The sequence below is a fragment of the Balaenoptera physalus genome (assembly GCF_965194825.1).
Source record: "Balaenoptera physalus genome assembly, chromosome: 3".
Classification (NCBI taxonomy): domain Eukaryota; kingdom Metazoa; phylum Chordata; class Mammalia; order Artiodactyla; family Balaenopteridae; genus Balaenoptera; species Balaenoptera physalus.
This window is the reverse complement of record NC_138890.1, coordinates 82,988,108-83,011,558: the sequence shown is the minus strand read 5'-3', so window position 1 is coordinate 83,011,558 and position 23,451 is coordinate 82,988,108. Positions and strand designations below refer to the sequence as shown.

Sequence of the window (23,451 nt, the reverse complement as noted above, 5' to 3'; positions counted from 1 at the left end):
ATTAATTTAACATGGGACTTCCTTGGTGGCACAGTGGTTAAGAATCTGCCTGCCAATGCAGGGGACACATGTTCAAGCCCTGGTCCGGGAAGATCCCACATGCCGTGGAGAAACTAAGCCCATGTGCCACAACTACTGAGCCTGCACTCTAGAGCCTCCGAGCCACAACTACTGAGCTCACGAGCCACAGCTACTGAAGCCCGCGCACCTAGAGCCTGTGCTCTGCAACAGGAGAAGCCACTGCAATGAGAGGCCCGCGCACCACAACGAAGAGTAGCCCCCACACGCCACAACTAGAGAAAGCCCGCGCGCAGCAACGAAGACCCAACACAGCCATAAATAAATAAATAAATAAATTTTAAAAAAGATTAATTTAACAAAAATACACAGAATACTTCTATGAAGAAAATTACAAAACTTTATCAAAAGATTTAAGGAAGACCACAGCAATAGAAAGATAGGTTCATTCAATGGAAAATGCACTATTATAAAGAAGAAATTGTTCACACACCAAATACAATTCCAATCAAAATCCTAACAGATTTATTTTGTTTTGTTGAAACTTGTGCTAACTCTAAACTTTGTATAAAAATACAAAGGACAGATGACAGCCAAAATCTTGAAGAACAAGGTATAAACACTTGTTTTACCAATATTAAGAATTTTAAAAGCTTTAGTAATTAAGATAATATGATACGGGTGTATGAACAAACTGATCAATGGAATAAAACAGATAGCCCAGAAACAGACTCAGGTAAATATGGGCATTTAATAGGTGAAAGACTTGGCATGGCAAATCAACAGAGAAAGATGAGTTTTTAAGGGGGGAGGGGAAACCTGGACACCTACCTTATCCCATATACAAAACTCAATTCAAGTAGAAGACAAAATCATACATATTTTAGAACATAGTATAGGAGAAGATATTCATGACCTCAGGATAGAGAAGTATTTCTTTAACAATACATAAAACACCAACAATAAGGGAAAAGACTGATATTTCACTGGGAGCAGAAAGATAAACACAAACTGTGAGAAGATATTTGAAATAGTTATAACCAAAGGATTAACCCCCTGAATATATAAAGGAACCCTTTTAACCAAAGCATCCAATTATTTTTTAAAAGGGCAAAAAATGTGAACAAGGACTTCACAAAAGAGGAACTCCAAGTGGTAGATAAACCTGTGAGGAAAAAAATAACCTCATAGAAAAGCAAAGTAAGCAGCAATGAGGTATAATAGCATTTTCTTCAAAAATATACACATATATCTACAAAAATAACTGAAACACATCAAAATGCATAATGGAATTACGGGTGGATTTTATTCTGTGAACCATTATTTCTCAAATTCTTAAGTGTTGCTTTTACGACATTACAAACCCAGGAGATTTTCTGAAGTTTTAAAGTCTGACAACACGAATTTGGAACTTTCCATTGTTACTGGTGAAAGCACTGATTGATACAATTGCTTTAGAAAAGTTAGATGTCACCTAGTAAAGATGAAGATATACGTACTCTATCAGCAAACAATTCCAGTCCTAGATGTACTCTCAAGGGATGATACAAATGTGCAACAGGACATAATATACAAAAATGTTCATAGTGGCTTTGTTTATAACAGCAAAAAACCTGGAACAATCCAAATGCCATCATAGTAGAAAAGACACATAACTTTGGAATATTTATATGATGGACTACTATGCAGTAATGAAAACTACAGCCATATGCATCAACACGGATGACAGCAAAACAAAGTCACAAAAGAATATGTGTACTACCTAATTCATTAAATAGAATATTCCATTAAACTTTATTTATTAAGGTTTACTTTTGCTTGATTTTTTTAGACACCTTTCAGGAACGTAAACATCAGTACTATTCAAACTATGGTCCAATGACCATACTGAACTGTCAGTGGCTGATGAAGAGAGAAGCACATAAAGTGAGAGTAAGCATGCATAGAAAGTAAGCATTTGGAAAGGCTGATAGCAATTTGATATTACCAAAACATTCAAGCACATGATTTTGTATTTACAAAATTATGAGTTTGTGATTACTTGGAAATTTTTTTTAAAGTAGTTTGAGAAGAACTAGTATACATAACTGGTAAAAAGAAAAAGAAAAATTATTTTCATTACAAGCAGAACATTGGTTATCTCTAGGGAAGAAATTCAGGGATGTGATCAGGAAAGGATACATAGAGCCTTTTACGGTGCTGACAATATTGCATTTCTTAACCTGAGCATTGGTTATTATGAGTATGTGCTTTATAATTTTATTTCTCTTTAAATTGTACATGTTTAATATACCCTCTTCTGTATTATCACAAATTTCACAATTTTTAAAAGTTTAAAAATTTGTTATAAACAATACCAATTCTTTAAAAATATATACATTTATCTATGGAAAAACTGAAATACATCAAAGCAGATGGTGGATTACTGGCAGATTTTACTCTTCGAACCATAATTTCTCAAATTCTTGCGTTCTCTTCTCTTTGTAAGGTAGTAGCAGTCACTAGTAATTACCAGCACTAAAAACAGATTATGCCAGGCCTAATATATGTTGATTTCAGCAAGGAATGTAATCATTCTAATGATGCTATCTTATGGATAAAATGGAGAAATGCAGACAAAAATAGCACATTTGGTGGTTTAGGGATAACATCCCTATATTTTCCTCCAGAATTTGGAAACAACTGAGATGGAGAAGTTATTCAGGAGATCAAACATCACCTTTACTAGTAACAAAGTTAAAGAAAATGTTTTTTGATCTGTACCGAGGAGTCCACACCCCTGAATTAGAGATTAATTCACTCAATTGCTGGCCTAGCTAGACAACTATGCACCACTCCCCACACCTGGAGAGGACAAAGTGAAATTCCTTGGGGAACAAGTCTTTTGAATATGTTTTCTTCCTCCTCTAGCATCCTATAAAGGTCTTAGAACCTTCAAGTCCATTCTGCTTCATGACTTGCTTAACATTAGTTTCTTACATAGCTATCCTGTCTCCCCCGACAATTATGTTCCTGGAGGTCGGATTATCTTCCTCATTTTTGAAACTTCTAGCAGACTATTATGTACATGATAGACTTTCATATTTGTTACATACTATTTAAGAGCCCATATGAGTTGAGGCTACAGTAAGAACTTTAAGAACTAAAGAAAGATCAAGGGATTAAATTGGACCAATGACAAAAATATAGCTATTATTTATTAAGGGCTTGTATATGACAGGCACTGACCCTAAGTGTTTCATGAACATCTCATTATAGTAGATATTACCTTAGTAATAAATGAAGAAACAGAAATGCCAAGTTAACAAACTCATTTGCATGAGGTCACACGACCATGATCTGAACTTGACTATGACTCCAAAACCAAAGCACTGAACTGCTATGTTTTTTATTTAAAAAATTTATTTATTTATTTATTTTTGGCTGTGATAGGTCTTCATTGCAGTGTGCGGGCTTCTCATTGCGGTGTCTTGTTGCGGAGCACGCGCTCTAGGCGCCTGAGCTCAGTAGTTGTGGCTCACGGGCTTAGCTGCTCTGTGGCATGTGGGAGGCGGATTCTTAACCACTGTGCCACCAGGGAAGCCCCTGAACTGCTACTGAGGTATACTGAGATCAAGATTGCTAAGTCTTTGGAGATCTATCCTTAAGTGGTGTTTGTAGGTAATTACTGCATAGTGGTTGAGAAAGAGGGGTCTGGAGCCAGACTGCCATGGTTCATATTCCAGATTTTGCTAATCACTGACTGTGATATAGGCAGGTTTCTTAACCTCTCTAGGCCTCCCTTTCCTCATCTGTAAAATGGGAATAATATCCTTACTTCATAGGATTATTGCAAAGATGAAACGTGTCAATACAAGCAAAAGACTTATCACAGCAGCTGGCACAAGCAAAGCATTCAATAAATGTTAACCCATTGGGTTGGCCAAAAATTTCGTTTGGTTAATGAATACATTGTTCAATTTAGTTCCTGGTGAAAATGAAAAGTGTCTTTTTACTTAAAGCCAAACGAACTTTTTGGCCAGCCCATATATTATTGTTATTTCTCTGCTACTTTTGTACTTGTGCCTAGGAACCAGAACGTCCCCCATAACATTATAAAGGGGGAACAAAGTTGAGAAAACTTGGCATTATACAACCAAAGGTTAATTTACCTAAAAACTAAGAGTTTTTAAGGGAATTGAAGGCTTAACTTCCTTTCACCGAAACTTTCAGTAAGAAAAGGAAAAGTAAGGTTAAAAGTGAGGTGTTTACAGGTTGCATTTCTCTTCTTTAACTTTCTTTCTTGGTCAGTCCCTGAGATGTTCCAATGAAATATCAAATAAATTATCACTTTCTTGCTACAAAACTGTACTCCAAGCTGCAAGTTGATAAGGAGCTTCAAAAAGGTTTAAATCTTGACAGAAATAAGTGAAGTCAGTTTGTTGAAAGATTTTTTTATTCTACAAGAATTGATTGGTGCAATCCTGCAGAACCAACATTTCTAATTTAGAGAAATTTTTCTTTTCAAAAGTAAATGAAAACTCCCTTTGAATAATTTATATATCAATTTGTTTAATTCTTGAAAACAATAGTCATAGGGTCTGCTTTGTCCTATTTAACCATAAATGTTATACATTTACAAACTGAAGCAAAAATGGATAGTACAGAGATTTAAATGAAATCTTTCAAAGAATAAAATTGCTTTTCAGTCCACTGTGTTTTCAAAGATGATTATCATCAAGCCAGGATGAAAGCTGTGAACCCCAAACCATTTGTTTCTTTAATAAAAAATGAATATTTAGATTATTAGCAAAGTAATATCTTAAAATGTATCTTCACACAGTTGGAATTTTAGTATAAACTTGTATATCAAGTCCCTTTCCATTATTTATTCTACTTTAAAAATATATACAGCTAATGATGTTTAAATATGTATTCTGAGCCATAAGTCCAAACGTAAATATTTGGGAAATTCAAACTGTTGCAACAAGTTATGAAAGGATTAAAGAAAAATGATGAGCTACAAATTATATAGGGGAAGGAAGAAAAAAGTTCTTAATATTCATGTCTAGGTAGATATGTATTTTCTAATTTTTATATACATATCTAGTTGAGTATAGGCAAGCCATCAAACTTTAACCAGTTACAAACAGACTAGACTAAGTCAGTACTATATTCTACAACAGGTAACAGTGGTGATTTAAAAAATTTTAATATATCTCAATAGTTTCACCGCAAGTTTATCTGTGGTAATAGTCTTTAAATATCATGAAGTTTTGATAGGCACAGATTAAATAACTGCATTATCTATGCCAAACTCGGCACACTGATGATACCCAGCTCTTTTGAATTATGGTGTAACTATCTGAATACAACAGAGCAGACAGGCAACCAGAAAAGGACATTTAACATACTCCCATGTTTATCACTTTAACATTAGTGTTTAAAATTTGCAAATCTAGAGGGACACTTAAAAAGCTACAGGACAACTCCAATACAAGAACCCCAATAGATAAATCTGCAGAATCTTAAACTTCAGTTCTTAATCCACTGGTAAATATTGTTGAAGGAGTAGCTATTTGGTCTTCAAAAATTTTAGAATTAAAAGTCTGAAAATACGCTCATCCCTTGCTACACTGTAGCACTTGAAATCAGCAAGCAGGACAACCTGAATTCATTTTGCTCTTACATGCAGCAGTGTGTATGCATCTTAAGACAGCTTAGAATTAAGAGTTAACTTCTAGTCAGTAGTGGTAAGTGACTAGAATTGCTATCCAATCAGTATTCTGTGGTACCACGTATCAAAGTCCTAACAACATGACAGTCACGTTCAGCACTCATCACTTTTAGGTGGGGGATAGAAGCATGGCAAAAAGCAGTTGCAATTTTTTTTTTTTTAACAGCATAAAAGCTTTAAACACATACAATTTTGCATCATCTTGTATTCTATTCTAGAATACTTGGACTCTTATTTCAATCAGCTCAATCTATGCAAGTTATAAAACACAAACACAGCCTAAACCCTATAGTCTACAGAAAATGCACTAATACTCGTTAAATGCAGTGCAATCAATGAAGATTATCAAATAAGAAACACACACACACAGCATTCTAAATTTTTAAATCATCTTAGGGCTGCTAACCAGAGATTGTACAAAGTACATGTGCAAGACAAAAAAACAAAAAAAAAAGAAAGAAAGAAAAAAACCAAAGTAACTAACTTCTCAGTGCATCACACCCACTAGGATAAAATGTATGGCACTTTTATAATACTATATTACAACTCTCAATTTAAGCTGGGAGTGACTCAGACATTAAAGCCACATATGAGTAAGAACTAGCCAATTCAAATGTTTAAAATGAAACAGATCACCTTTTTTCTTTGTAAAAGCACTGAAAATGTAATATGTGCAGATAACTCACTAAAAGTCTTCTCATTTCATTTGCCCCCCATTGTAGTGTCTTAAATTATTCTGTAATTATTCTACCTGTTACAACAGTCTGACATTTAAGGCCTGTGTAAGCTCTATTATGTTATTGAAACATACTATTTCCTGTATGGTAAAAATGTCTTTATGAAAAAAAATAACATATCTGGTTATAGATCATAGAATAAACCCAAACAATAAAAATGACATTTTCCAAGCTACTGAGAAATAAATTAAACCATGATGTATCAATTTAAAATTATATCAATATTAACTAACGAACATTTCTATGGTAGATTTTTTTCCTCATAAAATTAAACAGTGCAGAATAGGGCTTGGGCTACAGCTAATCACATTTGGTTTTCTTAAAAACAAAACTTTATTTCCTATAAACAACTGAAAGGTAATTTTCTTCCTCCACAACCCATGTAGACATTAAATTGAAGGTTTTAAAAATCTCCACTACTTACAAGAAAAGTATTTTTAAATGGCTAAAAGGAACCAAAATACCAAATTGAAATACTTTAGTGTGCGAAGAGCAGATAGAAACAACCAAGAAAAGAGTAGATCATTGTGTTGAATATTTATGAATAGCCCAAAATAGTCCCAAAGTTTTTCTACCTTTACAAATAAAAAAAGGTGTCCTTTCCACAGCTTGGGGATATGCATCGTACATCCCTCCACAACAAGCGTATGAGTAAGATTCTAAAAATGTTGCCAATATTAAGTTCTTCGGTACCTAAAATTAATTAGAGGACAGCAATATTACAGCGGCAATGGTGGATCAATTCTCAAAACGTAGTTACGATCCAACACGAGTTGTCGTGGTTCTTTTATCCGAGAAAAAGCTTTTCAGAAGAAATACCTGCCCTATGCTCACCACCAGAAGAATGAGGGCTTCTCCTACTGACCAATAGGCCACTCTTGTATTTAGATCCTCAGCTCGGCTTCGGCCTTGAGCCTCTCTCAAACGGAAATGAGTCTGATAGTCAATGACAGATTTCAGAGCTTCGTGAATTGAAACACAGGCAGATTCCATCTAAAGAGAAAGATTTTCAGTTAGTATGTTTTAATACTTTCTGTACAATCCATCTAGCATATTCATCTTTTCTTTTAATTTGATCTCAATTCCTCACCTGACTAACATTCTACTAAACTGGCACTCATTCATTCACTCATTCGTGTGAATGGTCCTGGCAAAGCAACGCTTCTACACATTCTCACTAGGATGACTGGTAAGGCTAGAGATCCCATGAAGCAGCTGCTTGCCCCAAACTGGAACATCCCAACTGTGGCATCTGTTAAGGTGGGAGACGGAACATGAAGCTAACAGTAGGAGAAATACTAAGCAGTTAAGGTTGGTAGCTACCGAATTTCAAGGCCAGGTTTCTTAAAGAGGAAGAATTAAGAAGGGAATGGCAGGTCAGTAAATTTGACCAATTGTAAGAATATGAATCAAAGTCCAAATATATACAAAAACAAATGAAATATGGCATAAAAGTAGATTGTTAGTCAAAGTTATTTCAAAACTATCTTAAAAGCAGTTGAAACTGAAAAGTGATAGGTCAGAGTAGTAATTTTTTTTTCCACGTTTACCATTTTTCTAAATAAGTCTTCTTCCTCATTCCAGTCAACAAAACCAATATATATGTTCTCAATAGGACATAAGTTTCACTTTCACTGTGTAATGAGTTTGTAGGCCTTCATCTGATGACACCATACCTTTTTCTAAATTACACTAACTGCTTTGAGGTAGGTTAAGAGTGTAATTTTTTTTGTTGTATACGAGTTTAATGTTTTTCTACTGCTAAAAACTTAATCCTGGTGATGAAATATATGCTTTATTATATTATACTTATTTTACATCACAAACCATGTATTAGGTTTTTTTTTCAATATTTGTTTGTTGTAATTTTAATAATAGACGTTAGAAAATAATTTAAACACTTAATAAAGTTCTACCAAAGTAAGTATGAAAGGAATGGTTATAAAAATATTTCATTAAAAGTTCCGTTAGGGTTTCCCTGGTGGCGCAGTGGTTGAGAATCTGCCTGCCAATGCAGGGTACATGGGTTTGAGCCCTGGTCTGGGAAGATCCCACATGCTGCGGAGCAACTAGGCCTGTGAGCCACAACTACTGAGCCTGCGCGTCTGGAGCCTGTGCTCCGTAACAAGAGAGGCCGCGATAGTGAGAGGCCCGCGCACCGTGATGAGGAGTGGCCCCTGCTCGCCGCAACTAGAGAAAGCCCTAGCACAGAAACGAAGACCAAACACAGCCAAAAATAAAAATAAATAAATAAATAAATTAAAAAAAAAAAAAAGTTCCTTTAAAAAGTACGAGGGATGAAGACTGGCACCCCTCACTGCCACCCGCGCTGGGCCTGCAGCAGCTCTTCTGTCCTGTGCTGTGGACTCCACACAAAAAACAGTGTTTTCTTTGCTGCTTTAACAGTGGAATTAGATGTTAAGTATGTTGACATCGGTGCCCACTATCCTGGTGAGGTAAGGAACAAAAAGATCTTAGAATGAGGAGACCTACAAGATGGCAGAGGAGTAAGACGCGGAGATCACCTTCCTCCCCACAAATACATCAAAAATACATCTACGTGTGGAACAACTCCTACAGAACACCTACTGAATGCCTGCAGAAGACCTCAGACTTCCCAAAAGACAAGAAACTCCCCACGTACCTGGGTAGGGCAAAAGAAAAAAGAAAAAACAGAGACAAAAGAATAGGGATGGGACCTATACCTCTGGGAGGGAGCTGTGAAGGAGGAAAAGTTTCTACACACTAGGAAGCCCCTTCACTGGTGGGGACAGCGTGGGGGGAAGCTTCGGAGCCACGGAGGAGAGCGTAGCAACAGGGGTGCAGAGGGCAAAGCGGAGAGATTCCCGCACAGAAGATCAGTGCCGACCAGCACTCACCAGCCTGAGAGGCTTGTCTGCTCACCCGCCAGGGCGGGTGGGGGCTGGGAGCTGAGACTCAGGCTTCGGAGGTCAGACCCCAGGGAGAGGACTGGGGTTGGCTGCGTGAACACAGCCTGAAGGGGGCTAGTGCGCCACAGCTAGCCGGGAGGGAGTCCGGGAAAAAGTATGGACCTGCCAGAGAGGCAAGAGACCATTGTTGCAGGGTGTACAAGGAGAGGGGATTCAGAGCGCCGCCTAAACGAGCTTCAGAGACAGGTGTGAGCCGCGGCTATCAGCTTGGACCCCAGAGATGGGCATGAGACGCTAAGGATGCTGCTGCAGCCACCAAGAAGTCTGTGTGCAAGCAAAGGTCACTATCCACACCGCCCCTCTTGGGAGGCTGTGCAGCCCGCCACTGCCAGGGTCCCGTGATCCAGGGACAACTTCCCCGGGAGAACACATGGCCTGCCTCAGGCAGCTGCAATGTTACACTGGCCTCTGCCGCTGCAGGCTTGTCCTGCAAACCAATTATGACTACCATACCCCTCCCTCTCCCCAGCCTGAATGAGCAAGACAGCCCTAATCAGCTGCTGCTTTAACCCCGTCCTGTCTGGGTGGGAACAGACACCGGAGGGCAACCTACACACAGAGGCGGGGCCAAAACCAAAGCTAAACCCCAGGAGCTGTTCGAACAAAGAAGAGAAAGGGAAATTTCTCTGTGCAGCCTCAGGAGCAGTGGATTAAATCGCCACAATCAACTTGATGTACCCTGCATCTGTGGAATATCTGAATAGACAATGAATGTTCTCAAAATTGAGGCAGTGGACCTTGGGAGCAACTGTAGACTTGGGGTTTGCTTTCTGTGTCTGATTTGTTTTTGGTTTTATCTTTATATTAGCTTTAGTGCTTGTTATCACTGCTGGATCTGTTTATAGGTTTGGTTGCTCTCTTCCTTTTATTTATTTTTATTAATTTTTTAAATTTAATTTTATTTTTATCCCTTTTTTTCTCTTTTTCTGAGGGTGTATGTGTATGCTTCTTTGTGTGACTTCGTCTATTTAGGTTTGCTTTTACCATTTGGTTTGAGGTTCTATCTGTTAGGTTTTTCTCTCTTCCTTTTCTTCCGAGCCGTGTGGCTGCCAGGGTCTTGGTGCTCCGGCCGGGTGTCAGGCCTGAGCCTCCGAGGTGGGAGAGCCGAGTCCAGGACACTGGACCACCAGAGACCGCCTAGCCCCACGTAATACCAATCGGCGAGAGCTCTCCCAGAGATGTCCGTCTCAACACTAAGACCCAGGTCCACCCAACGGCCAGCAAGCTCCAGTGCTGGACACCCCATGCCAAACAACTAGCAAGACAGGAACACAACGCCACCCATTAGCAGAAAGCTGCCTAAAGTCATACTAAGTTCACAGACACGCCAAAACATACCACTGGACACAGCCCTGCCCACCAAAAGATCCAGTCCCCCCCCACCAGAGCACACACACCACTCCCCTCCGCCAGGAAGTCTACAAAAGCCACTGAACCAACCTCACCCGCTGTGGGCAGACACCAAAAATAACGGGAACTACGGACCTGCAGCCTGCGAAAAGGAGACCCCAAACACAGTAAGTTAAACAAAATGAGAAGACAGAGAAATATGCAGCAGATGAAGGAGCAAGGTAAAAACCCACCAGACCAAACAAATGAAGAGGAAATAGGCAGCCTACCTGAAAAAGAATTCATAGTAATGATAGTAAAGATGATCCAAAATCTTGGCAATAGAATGGAGAAAATATAAGAAACGTTTAATGAGGAGCTAGAAGAACTAAAGAGCAAGCAAACAATGATGAGGAACACAATAAATGAAATTAAAAATATTCTAGAAGGAATCAATAGCAGAATAACTGAGGCAGAAGGACGGATAAGTGACCTGGAAGATAAAATAGTGGAAGTAACTGCCGCAGAGCAGAATAAAGAAAAAAGAATGAAAAGAATTGAGGACAGTCTCAGAGACCTCTGGGATAACATTAAATGCACCAACATTCGAATTATAGGGGTCCCAGAAGAAGAAGAGAAAAAGAAAGGGTCTGAGAAAATATTTGAAGGGATTATAGTCGAAAACTTTCCTAACATTGGAAAGGAAATAGTCAAGTCCAGGAAGCGCAGAGAGTCCCATACAGGATAAATACAAGGAGAAACACGCCAAAACATATATTAATCCAACTAACGAAAATTAAATACAAAGAAAAATTATTAAAAGCAGCAAGTGAAAAGCAACAAATAACATACAAGGGAATCCCCATAAGGTTAACAGCTGATCTTTCAGCACAAACTCTGCAAGCCAGAAGGGAGTGGCAGGACATATTTAAAGTGATGAAAAGGAAAAACCTACAACCAAGATTACTCTACCCAGCAAGGATCTCATTCAGATTTGACAGAGAAATTAAAACCTTTACAGACAAGCAAAAGCTAAGAGAATTCAGCACCACCAAACCAGCTTTACAACAAATGCTAAAGGAAGTTCTCTAGGCAGGAAACACAACAGAAGGAAAAGACCTACAAAAACAAACCCAAAACAATCAAGAAAATGACGATAGGAACATACGTATCGATAATTATCTTAAATGTAAATGGATTAAATGACCCAACCAAAAGACACAGACTGGCTGAATGGACACAAAAACAAAACCCATATATATGCTGTCTACAAGAGACCCACTTCAGACCTAGGAACACATACAGACTGAAAGTGAGGGGATGGAAAAAGATATTCCATGCAAATGGAAATCAAAAGAAAGTTGGACTAGCAATTCTCATATCAGACAAAAGAGACTTTAAAATAAAGACTATTACAAGAGACAAAGATGGACACTACGTAACAATCAAGGGATCAATCCAAGAAGATATAACAACTGTAAACATTTATGCACCCAACACAGGAGCACCTCAATACATAAGGCAAATGCTAACAGCCATAAAAGGGGAAATTGACAGTAATTACAAATCGACAGTAACTATAAATTACTGTAACTACTACAATAATAGTAGGGGACTTTACACCCCATTTTCACCAATGGACAGATCATCCAAAATGAAAATAAGGAAACACAGCTTTAAATGAAACATTAGACCAGATGGACATAACTGACATTTACAGGACATTCCATCCAAAAACGACAGAATATACTTTCTTCTAAGTGCTCATGGAACATTCTCCAGGATAGATCATATCTTGGGTGACAAATCAGGGCTTGGTAGATTTAAGAAAATTGAAATCATATCAAGTATCTTTTCCAACCACACGCTATGAGACTACATATCAATTACAGGACAAAAACTGTAAAAAGTACAAACACATGGAGGCTAAACAATACACTACTAAATAACCAAGAAATCACTGAAGAAATCAAAGGGGAAATCAAAAAATACCTAGAAACAAATGACAATGAAAACACGATGACCCAAAACCTATGGGATGCAGCAAAAGCAGTTCTAAGAGGGAAGTTTATAGCTATACAAGCATACCTCAAGAAACAAGAAACATCTCCAATAAACAACCTAACCTTACACCTAAAGCAGTTAGAGAAAGAAGAACAGAAAACCCCCAGAGTTAGCAGAAGGAAAGAAATCATAAAGATCAGATCAGAAATAAATGAAAAAGAAATGAAGGAAATAGCAAAGATCAATAAAACTAAAAGCTGGTTCTTTGAGAAGATAAACAAAATTGATAAACCATTAGCCAGACTCATCAAGAAAAAAAGGGAGAAGGCTCAAATAAACAGAATGAGAAATGAAAAAAGAAGTAACAACTGACTCTGCAGAAACACAAAGGATCATGAGAGACTACTACAAGCAAGTATATGCCAATAAAATGGACAACCTGGAAGAAATGGACAAATTCTTAGAAAAATACAACCTTCCGAGACTGAACCAGGAAGAAACAGAAAATATGAACAGACCAATCACAAGCACTGAAATTGAAACTGTGATTAAAAATCTTCCAACAAACAAAAGCCCAGGACCAGATGGCTTCACAGGTGAATTCTATCAAACATTTAGAGAAGAGCTAACACCTATCCTTCTAAAACTCTTCCAAAATATACCAGAGGGAGGAACACTCCCAACCTCATTCTATGAGGCCACCATCACCCTGATACCAAAACCAGACAAAGATGTCACAGAAAAAGAAAACTACAGACCAATATCACTGATGAACATAGATGCAAAAATCCTCAACAAAATAGTAGCAAACAGAATCCAACAGCACATTAAAAGGATCACACAAAATGATCAAGTGGGATTTATCCCAGAAACACAAGGATTCTTCAGTATACACAAATCAATCAATGTGATACACCATATTAACAAACTGAAGAATAAAAACCGTATGATCATCTCAAAAGATGCACAAAAAGTTTTTGACAAAATTCAACACCCATTTATGATACAAACTCTCCAGAAAGTGGGCATAGAGGGAACCTACCTCAACATAATAAAGGCCATATATGAGAAACCCACAGCCAACATCGTTCTCAATGGTAAAAAACTGAAACCATTTCCTCTAAGATCAGGAACAAGAAAAGGTTGCCCAATCTCACCACTATTATTCAACATAGTTTCGGAAGTTTTAGCCACAGCAATCAAAGAAGAAAAAGAAATTAAAGGAATCCAAATCAGAAAAGAAGAAGTGAAACGGTCACTGTTTGCAGATGACATGACATTATACATAGAGAATCCTAAAGATGCTACCAGAAAACTACTAGAGCTAGTCAATGAATTTGGTAAAGTAGCAAGATACAAAATTAATGCACAGAAATCTCTTGCATTCCTATACACTAATGACGAAAAATCTGAAAGAGAAATTAAGGAAACACTCCCATTTACCACTGCAACAAAAAGAATAAAATACCTAGGAATAAACCTACCTAGGGAGACAAAAGACCTGTATGCAGAAAACTATAAGACACTGATGAAAGAAATTAAAGGCAATAAAAACAGGTGGAGAGATATACCATGTTCTTGGATTGGAAGAATCAATACTGTGAAAATGACTATATTACCTAAAGCAATCTACAGATTCAATGCAATCCCTATCAAACTACCAATGGCATTTTTCATAGAACTAGAACAAAAAATTTCACAATTTGTATGGAAACACAAAAGACCCCAGATAGCCAAAGCAATCTTGATAAAGAAAAATGGAGCTGGAGGAATCAGGTTCCCTGACTTCAGACTACACTATAAAGCTACAGTAATCAAGACAGTATGCTAGTGGCACAAAAACAGAAATATAGATCAATGGAACAGGATAGAAAGCCCAGAGATAAACCCATGCACATATGGTTACCTTACCTTTGATAAAGGAGGCAAGGATATACAGTGGATAAAAGACAGCCTGTTCAATAAGTGGTGCTGGGAAAACTGGACAGCTACATGTAAAAGAATGAAATTAGAACACTTCCTAACACCAAACACAAAAATAAACTCAAAATGGATTAAAAACCTAAACGTAAGGCCAGACACTATAAAACTCTTAGAGGAAAACATAGCAGAACTCTCTATGACATAAATCACAGCAACATCCTTTTTGACCCACCATCTAGAGAAATGGAAATTAAACCAAAAATAAACAAACGGGACCTAATGAAACTTAAAAGCTTTTGCACAGCAAAGGAAACCAAAAACAAGATGAAAAAACAACCCTCAGAATGGGAGAAAATATTTGCCAATGAAGCAACTGACAAAGGATTAATCTCCAAAATTTACAAGCAGCTCATGCAGCTCAATATCAAAAAACAAACAACCCAATCCAAAAATGGGCAGAAGACCTAAACAGACATTTCTCCAAAGAAGATATACAGATGGTCAACAAACACATGAAAGGATGCTCAACAGCACTAATCATTAGAGAAATGCAAATCAAAACTACAATGAGGTATCAGCTCACACTGGTCAGCATGGGCATCATCAGAAAATCTACAGACAATAAATGCTGGAGAGGGTGTGGAGAAAAGGGGACCCTCTTACACTGCTGGTGGGAATGTAAACTGATACAGCCACTATGGAGAACAGTATGGAGGTTCCTTAAAAAGCTAAAAATAGAACTACCATATGACCCAGCAACCCCACTACTGGGCATATACCCTGGGAAAACCATAACTCAAAAAGACACACATGTACTCCAATGTTCACTGCAGCACTATTTACAATAGCCAGGTCATGGAAACAACCTAAATGTCCACTGACTGATAAATGAATAAAGAAGATGTGGTACATATATATAATGGAATATTACTTGGCCATAAAAAGGAACGAAATTGGACCATCTGTAGATATGGATGGCCCTGGAGTCTGTCATACAGAGTGAAGTCAGTCAGAAAGAGAAAAATAAATATCGTATCTTAATCGATATATTCCACGCACGTATGTGGAATATAGAAAAATGGTACAGATGAACCTATTTCTAGGGCAGGAATAGAGATGCAGACGTAGAGAACAGACATGTGGACACAGCTGGGGGGGGGTTGGGGGGGATGAACTGGGAGATTAGGTTCGACATAAATACACTACCACGTGTAAAACAGATAGCTAGTGGAAACCTGTGGTATAGCACAGGGAGCTCAGCTTGGTGCTCTCATACAGCTGATTCACTTCGTTGTACAGCACAAATTAACACAACAATTAAAAAAAAAGAATAGAATAAAATGCGATACAAATAAAGGAGATTAAGTGGTCCTAAAAGCATTTATCTACGTAGGTTTTTATCTACCTATCTATCTATCTTGGCTGCACCAGGTCTCAGTTGTGGCACGTGTGATCCTCGTTGCGACATGTGGGATCTTTTTTAGTTGTGGCATGCGGACTTCTTAGCTGTGATATGGCGTGCGGGCTTCTAAGTTGCGGCATGAGGGCTCCTCAGTTGCAGCATGCAAACTCTTAGTTGTGGCATGCATGCAGGATCTAGTTCCCTGACCAGGGATTGAACCCGGGCCCTCTGCATTGGGAGCATGAAGTCTTACCCACTGGACCACCAGGGAAGTCCCTGCTTAGGTTTTTAAAGCAAACTGTCTTACTTTACAAATTAAAATTTATTAAGGTTAAGTTATAAACAATGGCCCCAAAGAAAAATCTTTTTACAAAGTGCTGTTCACACATGATGCTAAAATAAAGAGAACATTTCTAAAAATAAGAACATTTGAACACATCTTATTAATGCTTACAATAGGTTTATGAATTAAGGCTCTTACACATTCTTAAAAACTGCCTCTATCACTACATGATTTTGGCCAAGAGACTACCTGGAACCTGGAAACAATGAAATCCAATTTAAGGTTTTAACAAGAAGGTGATAAATAATTCCTTTGAATACCGAACTATCTTTTAGACATACTCTAAGCTCAAAATGTATCTGAACTAGAAATAAAACAGCCCTTCTCATCACCTGAGCAGTATTTGTTCACTGACTCTAAATTTCTTTTGCTATCTTTCCCTCATTAAGCTATTCTTCAAAATAAAACCCAATTTAGCTACCTTAACTATTTTTGTTAGATGACTTACTATTAATCTTTACTACTTTACCTTCAGTTACAGCAAAAGTTACTGTAACAGCAGTTTGAGTAACACTAAATACTGGTATAAAAGTATATATATATTAAGGCATCATTTTTGCTTCCAGTTATACCAACCTGCTAAGTTATGGTAGCAACATTCCTCCATGAATTACAGAAAATGCTTCATAATGCTGGAGTACTGTTTAGACTTTTAAGCTTCCTTTGCCATTGATGTTTCTACCTAAGTGATCCCCCTATTTTAATGTCTATTTTCTTTTCATAAAATCCTTTAACACTGGTCTTCACTAAAAAAGTCTGAAGTTCTCTGTGAAATGCCTAATCTACTGTAAGAGTTAAGATAGTTCTTAAAGGTTGCGTTAAAGTCACAAAATCTGTGTTCCATCAATGAGTTAATGGATATTAAATTATGCTTTTTTTCCCTTTAAACATATCAATGTTGTGTTACTGACTTTTTATTACCTGGGTAAGAGCACTGACTCGGTTCTCACTAGGAAACAAAGGTGGGTCTTCTCCAACTTGAAAATCAAAATACACGGTTTTATGTGTGAAAGTAGAAAATTCATTGCTGAAGCAAAATTTGTATGTCCCATTTTTGGAGGCTGTGAAGGTAAAACTATCATACTGTTTCTTCATCTCTTTATATAACACATTACCATCAGGATCTTCTAATCGACAATCTACATCATAGTGACCACCAGTAATCACCTACAAAAGAGAAAAAAACAAAAAATGAAGAGATCACTGCAACTAACAAGTTTGAGAAATCAACCAGGTTTCCTGTTAAAATGGCTATAAGGTTTTTTTACCATCACAGGCAATTTTACATTTCTTGATTTCTACCAGTGGATGGAACTTGGGAGGCAGATTTCAGTTCAACTAAAGTTTTACAGAAACTGAACAAATTTCCTCATGACAGGAGAGAGGGAACTAACCAACAAGCCAGACAACTGTTCTAGTTACTATAGGCCTCTTACATCACTTAATTCTCCCAACAACCCTACAAGACAGTACTTTTCCCTCAATTTGACAAACTGAGAAACTGAGTTAAAATAAGTAACCTACCCAAGATTTTTCACCTAGTAAGAGGTTGAATGCCAGATTCATATTCTTGACCCTTAAGCTTACTGCCATGTAATATTTTCCTTCCCAAAATTTTTTCATCTAGTTTCCTATTAGCATCATCCAAGCACTCTCAGATAGTACAGTGAAGCACTTAATTAGGTCAGTCCTTAGCCTAACACCCCATGCATACTTCTTTTATAGAACTTAAACTCATTTTACTGCCAAATTACAAACAGACTATATTTAAGTTCTTTTATAGGTCAGTTATATGGAATTTGATACATACTTTGTTTTGAATTACATTTTGAACAGAACAGACTTGTGGCCTGTTCCAAGAGTATATCATTATTTACAAACTTGTTTCCAAGAGAAACATAAATGATTAAACTACATTGTTTTAACCCCTGTGATTAAAGCAAAACCGAAACAGAACAACACGAAAGCAAATAAATGTTTTGTTCATCTGCACAGTCTGTGTTTAAGGGAAAGCATATGAAAGGAAAGCCAGGGGCAGGTGAAAAGCTTCTGAAGAGGACTTTGGAGCTATTTTCAAAGGCTTATGCTTTATCAGTTACAATTTGAGCCATTTGAGTTATACAAATGAAGAGAAGAGGGAGACATTTTTCCTGAGGCTACTTGGCAAGCATAAGAGAGGAAGAAGGAAAAGGATTAAAGAGGAGAAAAAACTCCTTATATGAGAAAACACTGACTGGGAAAAAGAGGGAGAGGAGACAGGAGAAGAAACATAGGGTGCCTGTATCCACCTGAGGTAATGAGGAAGAGACATTGGGTTTGGGGGTTTCCAACCACCATGAGATATATTTTCAAGCTTGAACCCTCTGGGTTAGCATAATATTGACATTCTACATTTGTGGAACACAGAGATCAAACTTTGGACTTCAGAGAAGATTGATTATTTATATGACCTTTTGTCACTAAAGAGATACGATAAATAACTGAACTATGTTAAAAGATCATTTTGATAATTAAATGAAATATAACTAGGCACTTAGGAAACCATAAAATACGCAAATATTAACATATAGATAAAACGTTTGACATAAAAACAGTGTCTTATCAATTGGGCATTTACCCCTCCCCACCAAAAGTCGACAACCTTTCTTCTAGGTGAAATAATGACTTCACTTTATATATCCAATTATTCATACTTAACCATAGTACTTTGAATAATCAAAACATACATACAAACAAAAATACAGAACCAGAACTGATCATCATGCCACTTTTTTTCTATCAAACTTTAAAACAAATAATCTTACTTCAGATAAAAATAGCCCTTACAACCTATCTGGTCATGTAAGAAAGAAACTGGGGATCATCTCAAATTATGTGTCTACCTGTCCAGTTAGTCACAGAAACCTCTCGATACTACTGCCTCTGTCAGATTCACCCCATCTCTTCCATCCCCAATCCACAATCCAGATGGGACTAGTGGCTCAACTTCCTAAAAGGTCTTCCCATAATCCAATCTCTCCTGCCTCTAATGCAGGGTCTCTTAACCTCAGGTATTAGATGGTCTGGGGCTGGGTAAGTCTTCCTCTCGGGGGGCTGTGTTGCCCTGCGCACTGTCGCATATTTACCAGCATCTCCAGTCGCTAACCGCTAGATGACAGCAACATCTCCCTCCCCACATGTCTCAAAACCTTCTGATAATTCCTGTGGCCTACAGAAAAATCCAAACCTGTTAACAACAGCATACCACACCCCTGTACCTCCTCAAGGAAGTCTCAGCACCTTTTACACCCTTTCTCACTCTATGTTCCAAAAATACCAGAATGCCAGAAATTCTCTGAACAAGTCTCTGCTCTACATCTGCACTAATAGTGACAAATTACACGGGGTTTGTTTGCTGAAGAAGAATCACAGGACCCAAAATGACTATGCTTATAAATCTACAGTTTATGAGAGGGAGAGAGAATACAATATAAACCATCACAGCCAAAAGCTGTCTCACAGCAAGAGGACAGAAGAGATCAGGTATGGGCTCCTTTGTTCTCCCTCTGTGAGGGATGTGGCCAGAAATATACCCTCTCAGATCAGGAACCACCCAAGTGTGCAAGGAACACCTTGGAATCAGTGAGCCCAAAGTAGAGTCTTGACTGGGTTTTTTTATATTTTGCTTTTCACATAAGCATATTTCTGCCGTGTAACTATTCTCAGTAGCAGACTCTCTGGGGGTCTCACTGAGACCAGGTACAAATCATCAATCTCACTATCATCAGTGAACAATGCTGACAAACTGGCACAAACCTCCCCCCTAAAGCCCTCAGACCCACAGTTACAAAGCAACTCTATGATTTAGTATTTTCAGTGCCGACTCAGGTTAATTTTCAGGCTTGCTGGAATTAAGTCTCACAAACATAACGTATCTGCTGAGGAAGTCCCTCCCCCGTCTGCCACCCTGTAGAGTAACTTCTATTTATCCCTCTAGACTCAGCTCATACATCAGACCCTCAGCTAAATTTCCCCTGATGATCCTCCGTCTTCAATCAGCACTATACCTAGTGTGTACTTTCATTATTGCATTTAACATTACATGACTATGTGTCTATGTAAGGTCTCTGAGGTCAAGTTCAGCCTTATTTTTCTTTGGGAGGTAGTAAAATAAAGTGGTTAAGAGCTTAACCTGGGAGGGAGGGAGACACAAGAGGGAAGAGATATGGGGATATATGTATACGTATAGCTGATTCACTTTGTTATAAAGCAGAAACTAACACACCATTGTAAAGCAATTATACTCCAATAAAGATGTTAAAAAAAAAAAAACTGCATACTGATTCTGCTACCTGTTACATTTTGTAACCTTGGGTCTCAACTTACCGAAGCCTCAGTTTCTTCATCAGTAAAAAAAATAATAAAAACTCTCTAATAAACCCATCTCATATCGAGTTGCCCTGAGAATTAAGTAATACACCTGAAATGCTGTCTGCCACATAATAAACAGTAATTTTTTAGCCCGCAAGAGTAGTAGAGTAGTACTCTCACCAACAAGCACAGCATCTGCACGTAGAAGTCAAGAAATGTTTGTTAAATTCAAACAAATAAAATTTTCACTGACACTTTATATTACAATTCTTGCTATCATCTTTTCTGTCCCCTGGTCCTAACCCATGAAGTTAAGCAAGCCTAAGAGCCATCCGTGGCCTCCCTCCCTCACTCGCTGTAGCCAAATCATCACCAAGTTCTGTTGCTTTTACCTAAAAAGTATTTCTCATCCTTTCACTTTTCTCCTTCCCCAGTGATACCACCCTAGTCTCAGCCTGGACCACTACAATAGCCTCCTAATCAGTCTTCCACATCTACTTGGCAATACTCCTTAATACCTTCTCTACCCGCACAAGTTAATATCTGTACAGCTACCAAGAATACTTAGAACTTGTCACTGCACTGCTTACAACCCTATGATGGCTTCTCATACTCTTAAGAAAAACTAAAATCCTTTACCCGGCCAGCTGGGCACTACATGGTCTGGCCCCTGCTGACCTCCCTTCTTCTGGCTCCTTATTCCCAGCTACAGTGGACCTCTCTGTGTTCTTCAAATTCCCAGTCACTGTTACCACAGTGACCTTGCAAAGGCCATTCCCTCTTCCCCCTCACCAAAGCATTTACAACTTATCTTTTCCAGTTCAGCATCAAATCACTTCCTAAAGGAAGCCTTCACAGATTCCAATGACCAGACCGTATATCACCTATTCTCTGCCCTTAAAGCACAATTGTGATGAATGAACAGGTACTAATTAAGAAAAGAACCGTAGGATAGGTAGGGAATCAAGAATGATGGCAGCGACCCTATATGTTCACTTCTCTATCACCAGCACCTAGTACGCAATAGCTGTTCAAACATGTTAAGTCAACCAACAAAAAAAGAAACAGTAAAGACTGTTCTAACCAATTTAAGAAACTACGTTCTGTTAAATAGGCACTTTTATATAATCCCCCAAATGAAAAGGGGCCTCTCATTTATCACAGCAATTCCTTCTACAAATCCTTTGGCAGATGGGCATCTGGTCTGGAATAGAGCTCTTGCAACGACAGGGACCACGTTAACCAATAATCCTAATATCGATGGAAAAACTGAAAAGCAATGGAGTTAGATACCGGCAGCACTTGAAATCTGATTAAAGTGGAGGTGCGGATTAGAGAGTAGCGGACTGACGTTGGGCACTATGGAACAGGAATACTTTTTTTTTTTTTAAAGGAAACTCTTAAAGAAAAAAGTTCAAAATGAAGGACATTAGAGAAAAGACGGAAAAATCACAGCCACAGGAAGCATTTCTGGAATTTATATATCTTAACATCTGGTCTTTAATGCGCAAGGTTTCGGACAGGAAAGCCAAATGGCCTGCATCAGCTACCTAGATGTGATTCCTGAATCAGCCAAAGAATGAGAAAACAGCCTCGACCCTGGAACCGCGAGCTGGGGCCCGCGACCGCCTGAGCCCGTAGTACCTGGAACTCGAGAGTGCACTTGGTGCCCTGCGTGATGTCCTCGTAGAAACACTGCTTGGCATTGTCGGGCAGCTCGAACGTGATCTCAGAGGCGCCGCAGGGCCCCGGCACCAGCAACAGCAGCAACGCGAGCAGCCTACAGCCCCAACGGCCCGCGGCGGCAGCCCAGCGCTGCGCGGACCCCAGCCGGGGCATCCCGAAGCGGCGGCGGCGGCCTCAACCGAGCTGCAGGGGGACGCGGGGTCAGGTCTGCACGGACTCACGGCGCGCGGCAGGCCTCACCCCAAACGGCACCGCGAAGACGCACCGCAGAGTTGCTCCGAGCCCCGAGAGATTCGAGATGCGCAGCGAGTCGCTGCTCACGGGGTAGGGACCAGGGCCTAGACGCCAGAACGAGCTGGGGAGCGGAGATAAAGACGGCAGAAAACAAGCGGAAAAGACTTGAGAAAGCCGGAAACCGGGACAAGAGACGGGGGAAAGAGGCGGGGCCTGAGGCACCTGCTCCAGCGACCCGGATGTGCTCTCCCCCGGCCGCGGGGAGAGACGTTGGAGTGTGTACGTGGAAGCTCGCAAGGCGTCAGCTAGGCCTCCGACAGCGCCTGGGCCGAGAGGCGTGGCCAGTATGGTGAACGTGGCGGGGCGGGGCCAGGAGAAGGGGTGTGGCCTGTGGTAGGAGCTGCCAGTCCGTGAGCGTTTCTGCGAGAGCTGAACGCAGGGGTATTCAGAGGGAGTGAGGAAGAGCCCATATTGCCCTAGAGGGCTAATCACCGGTGGTAGAGCGCTTTGCAATTTGCAGAGAGTTTTCTTGTAAATAATAAGTTTGGGGGGAAGCAGCTTTGCTAGGAGCGCGAATTCTGTGACCACCAGACTATAGGAGTTCTAATCCCTGCTCTGCTGGTTACTGGCTGTGTGACCTTAGACCAGCTGCTTAACCTCTCTGCTTCAATCTTTGAATCTGAAAAATGAGAAAAATAATAGTACCTAGCCCAGAGGGTTACTACAAGGCTTCACTATTTGAAAAAAGCCCTAGAAGA

At 39.0% G+C, this 23,451-nt stretch overlaps 1 protein-coding gene across 2 annotated transcripts; it reads right to left on the bottom strand.

Annotated features, from left to right (window-relative positions):
- Nucleotides 1–1,302: 1,302 nt before the first annotated feature.
- TMED7 (transmembrane p24 trafficking protein 7) lies at nucleotides 1,303–23,019 on the bottom strand. 2 transcript variants are annotated; one of them, XM_082455821.1, is made up of 4 exons: nucleotides 22,418–23,019; nucleotides 17,345–17,590; nucleotides 7,306–7,464; nucleotides 1,303–4,775 (listed from the first exon to the last, which is right to left on the bottom strand). In XM_082455821.1, exons 1-4 carry the CDS (start codon nucleotides 22,610–22,612, stop codon nucleotides 4,719–4,721), a joined length of 657 nt encoding a protein of 218 aa, XP_082311947.1. In that variant the 5' UTR covers nucleotides 22,613–23,019; the 3' UTR covers nucleotides 1,303–4,718. The 2 variants fall into 2 exon arrangements, with proteins under 2 accessions (XP_082311947.1, XP_082311946.1); XM_082455820.1 differs by having other exon boundaries at nucleotides 1,303–7,464; nucleotides 22,418–23,015.
- Between the last annotated feature and the right edge of the window lie 432 nt (nucleotides 23,020–23,451).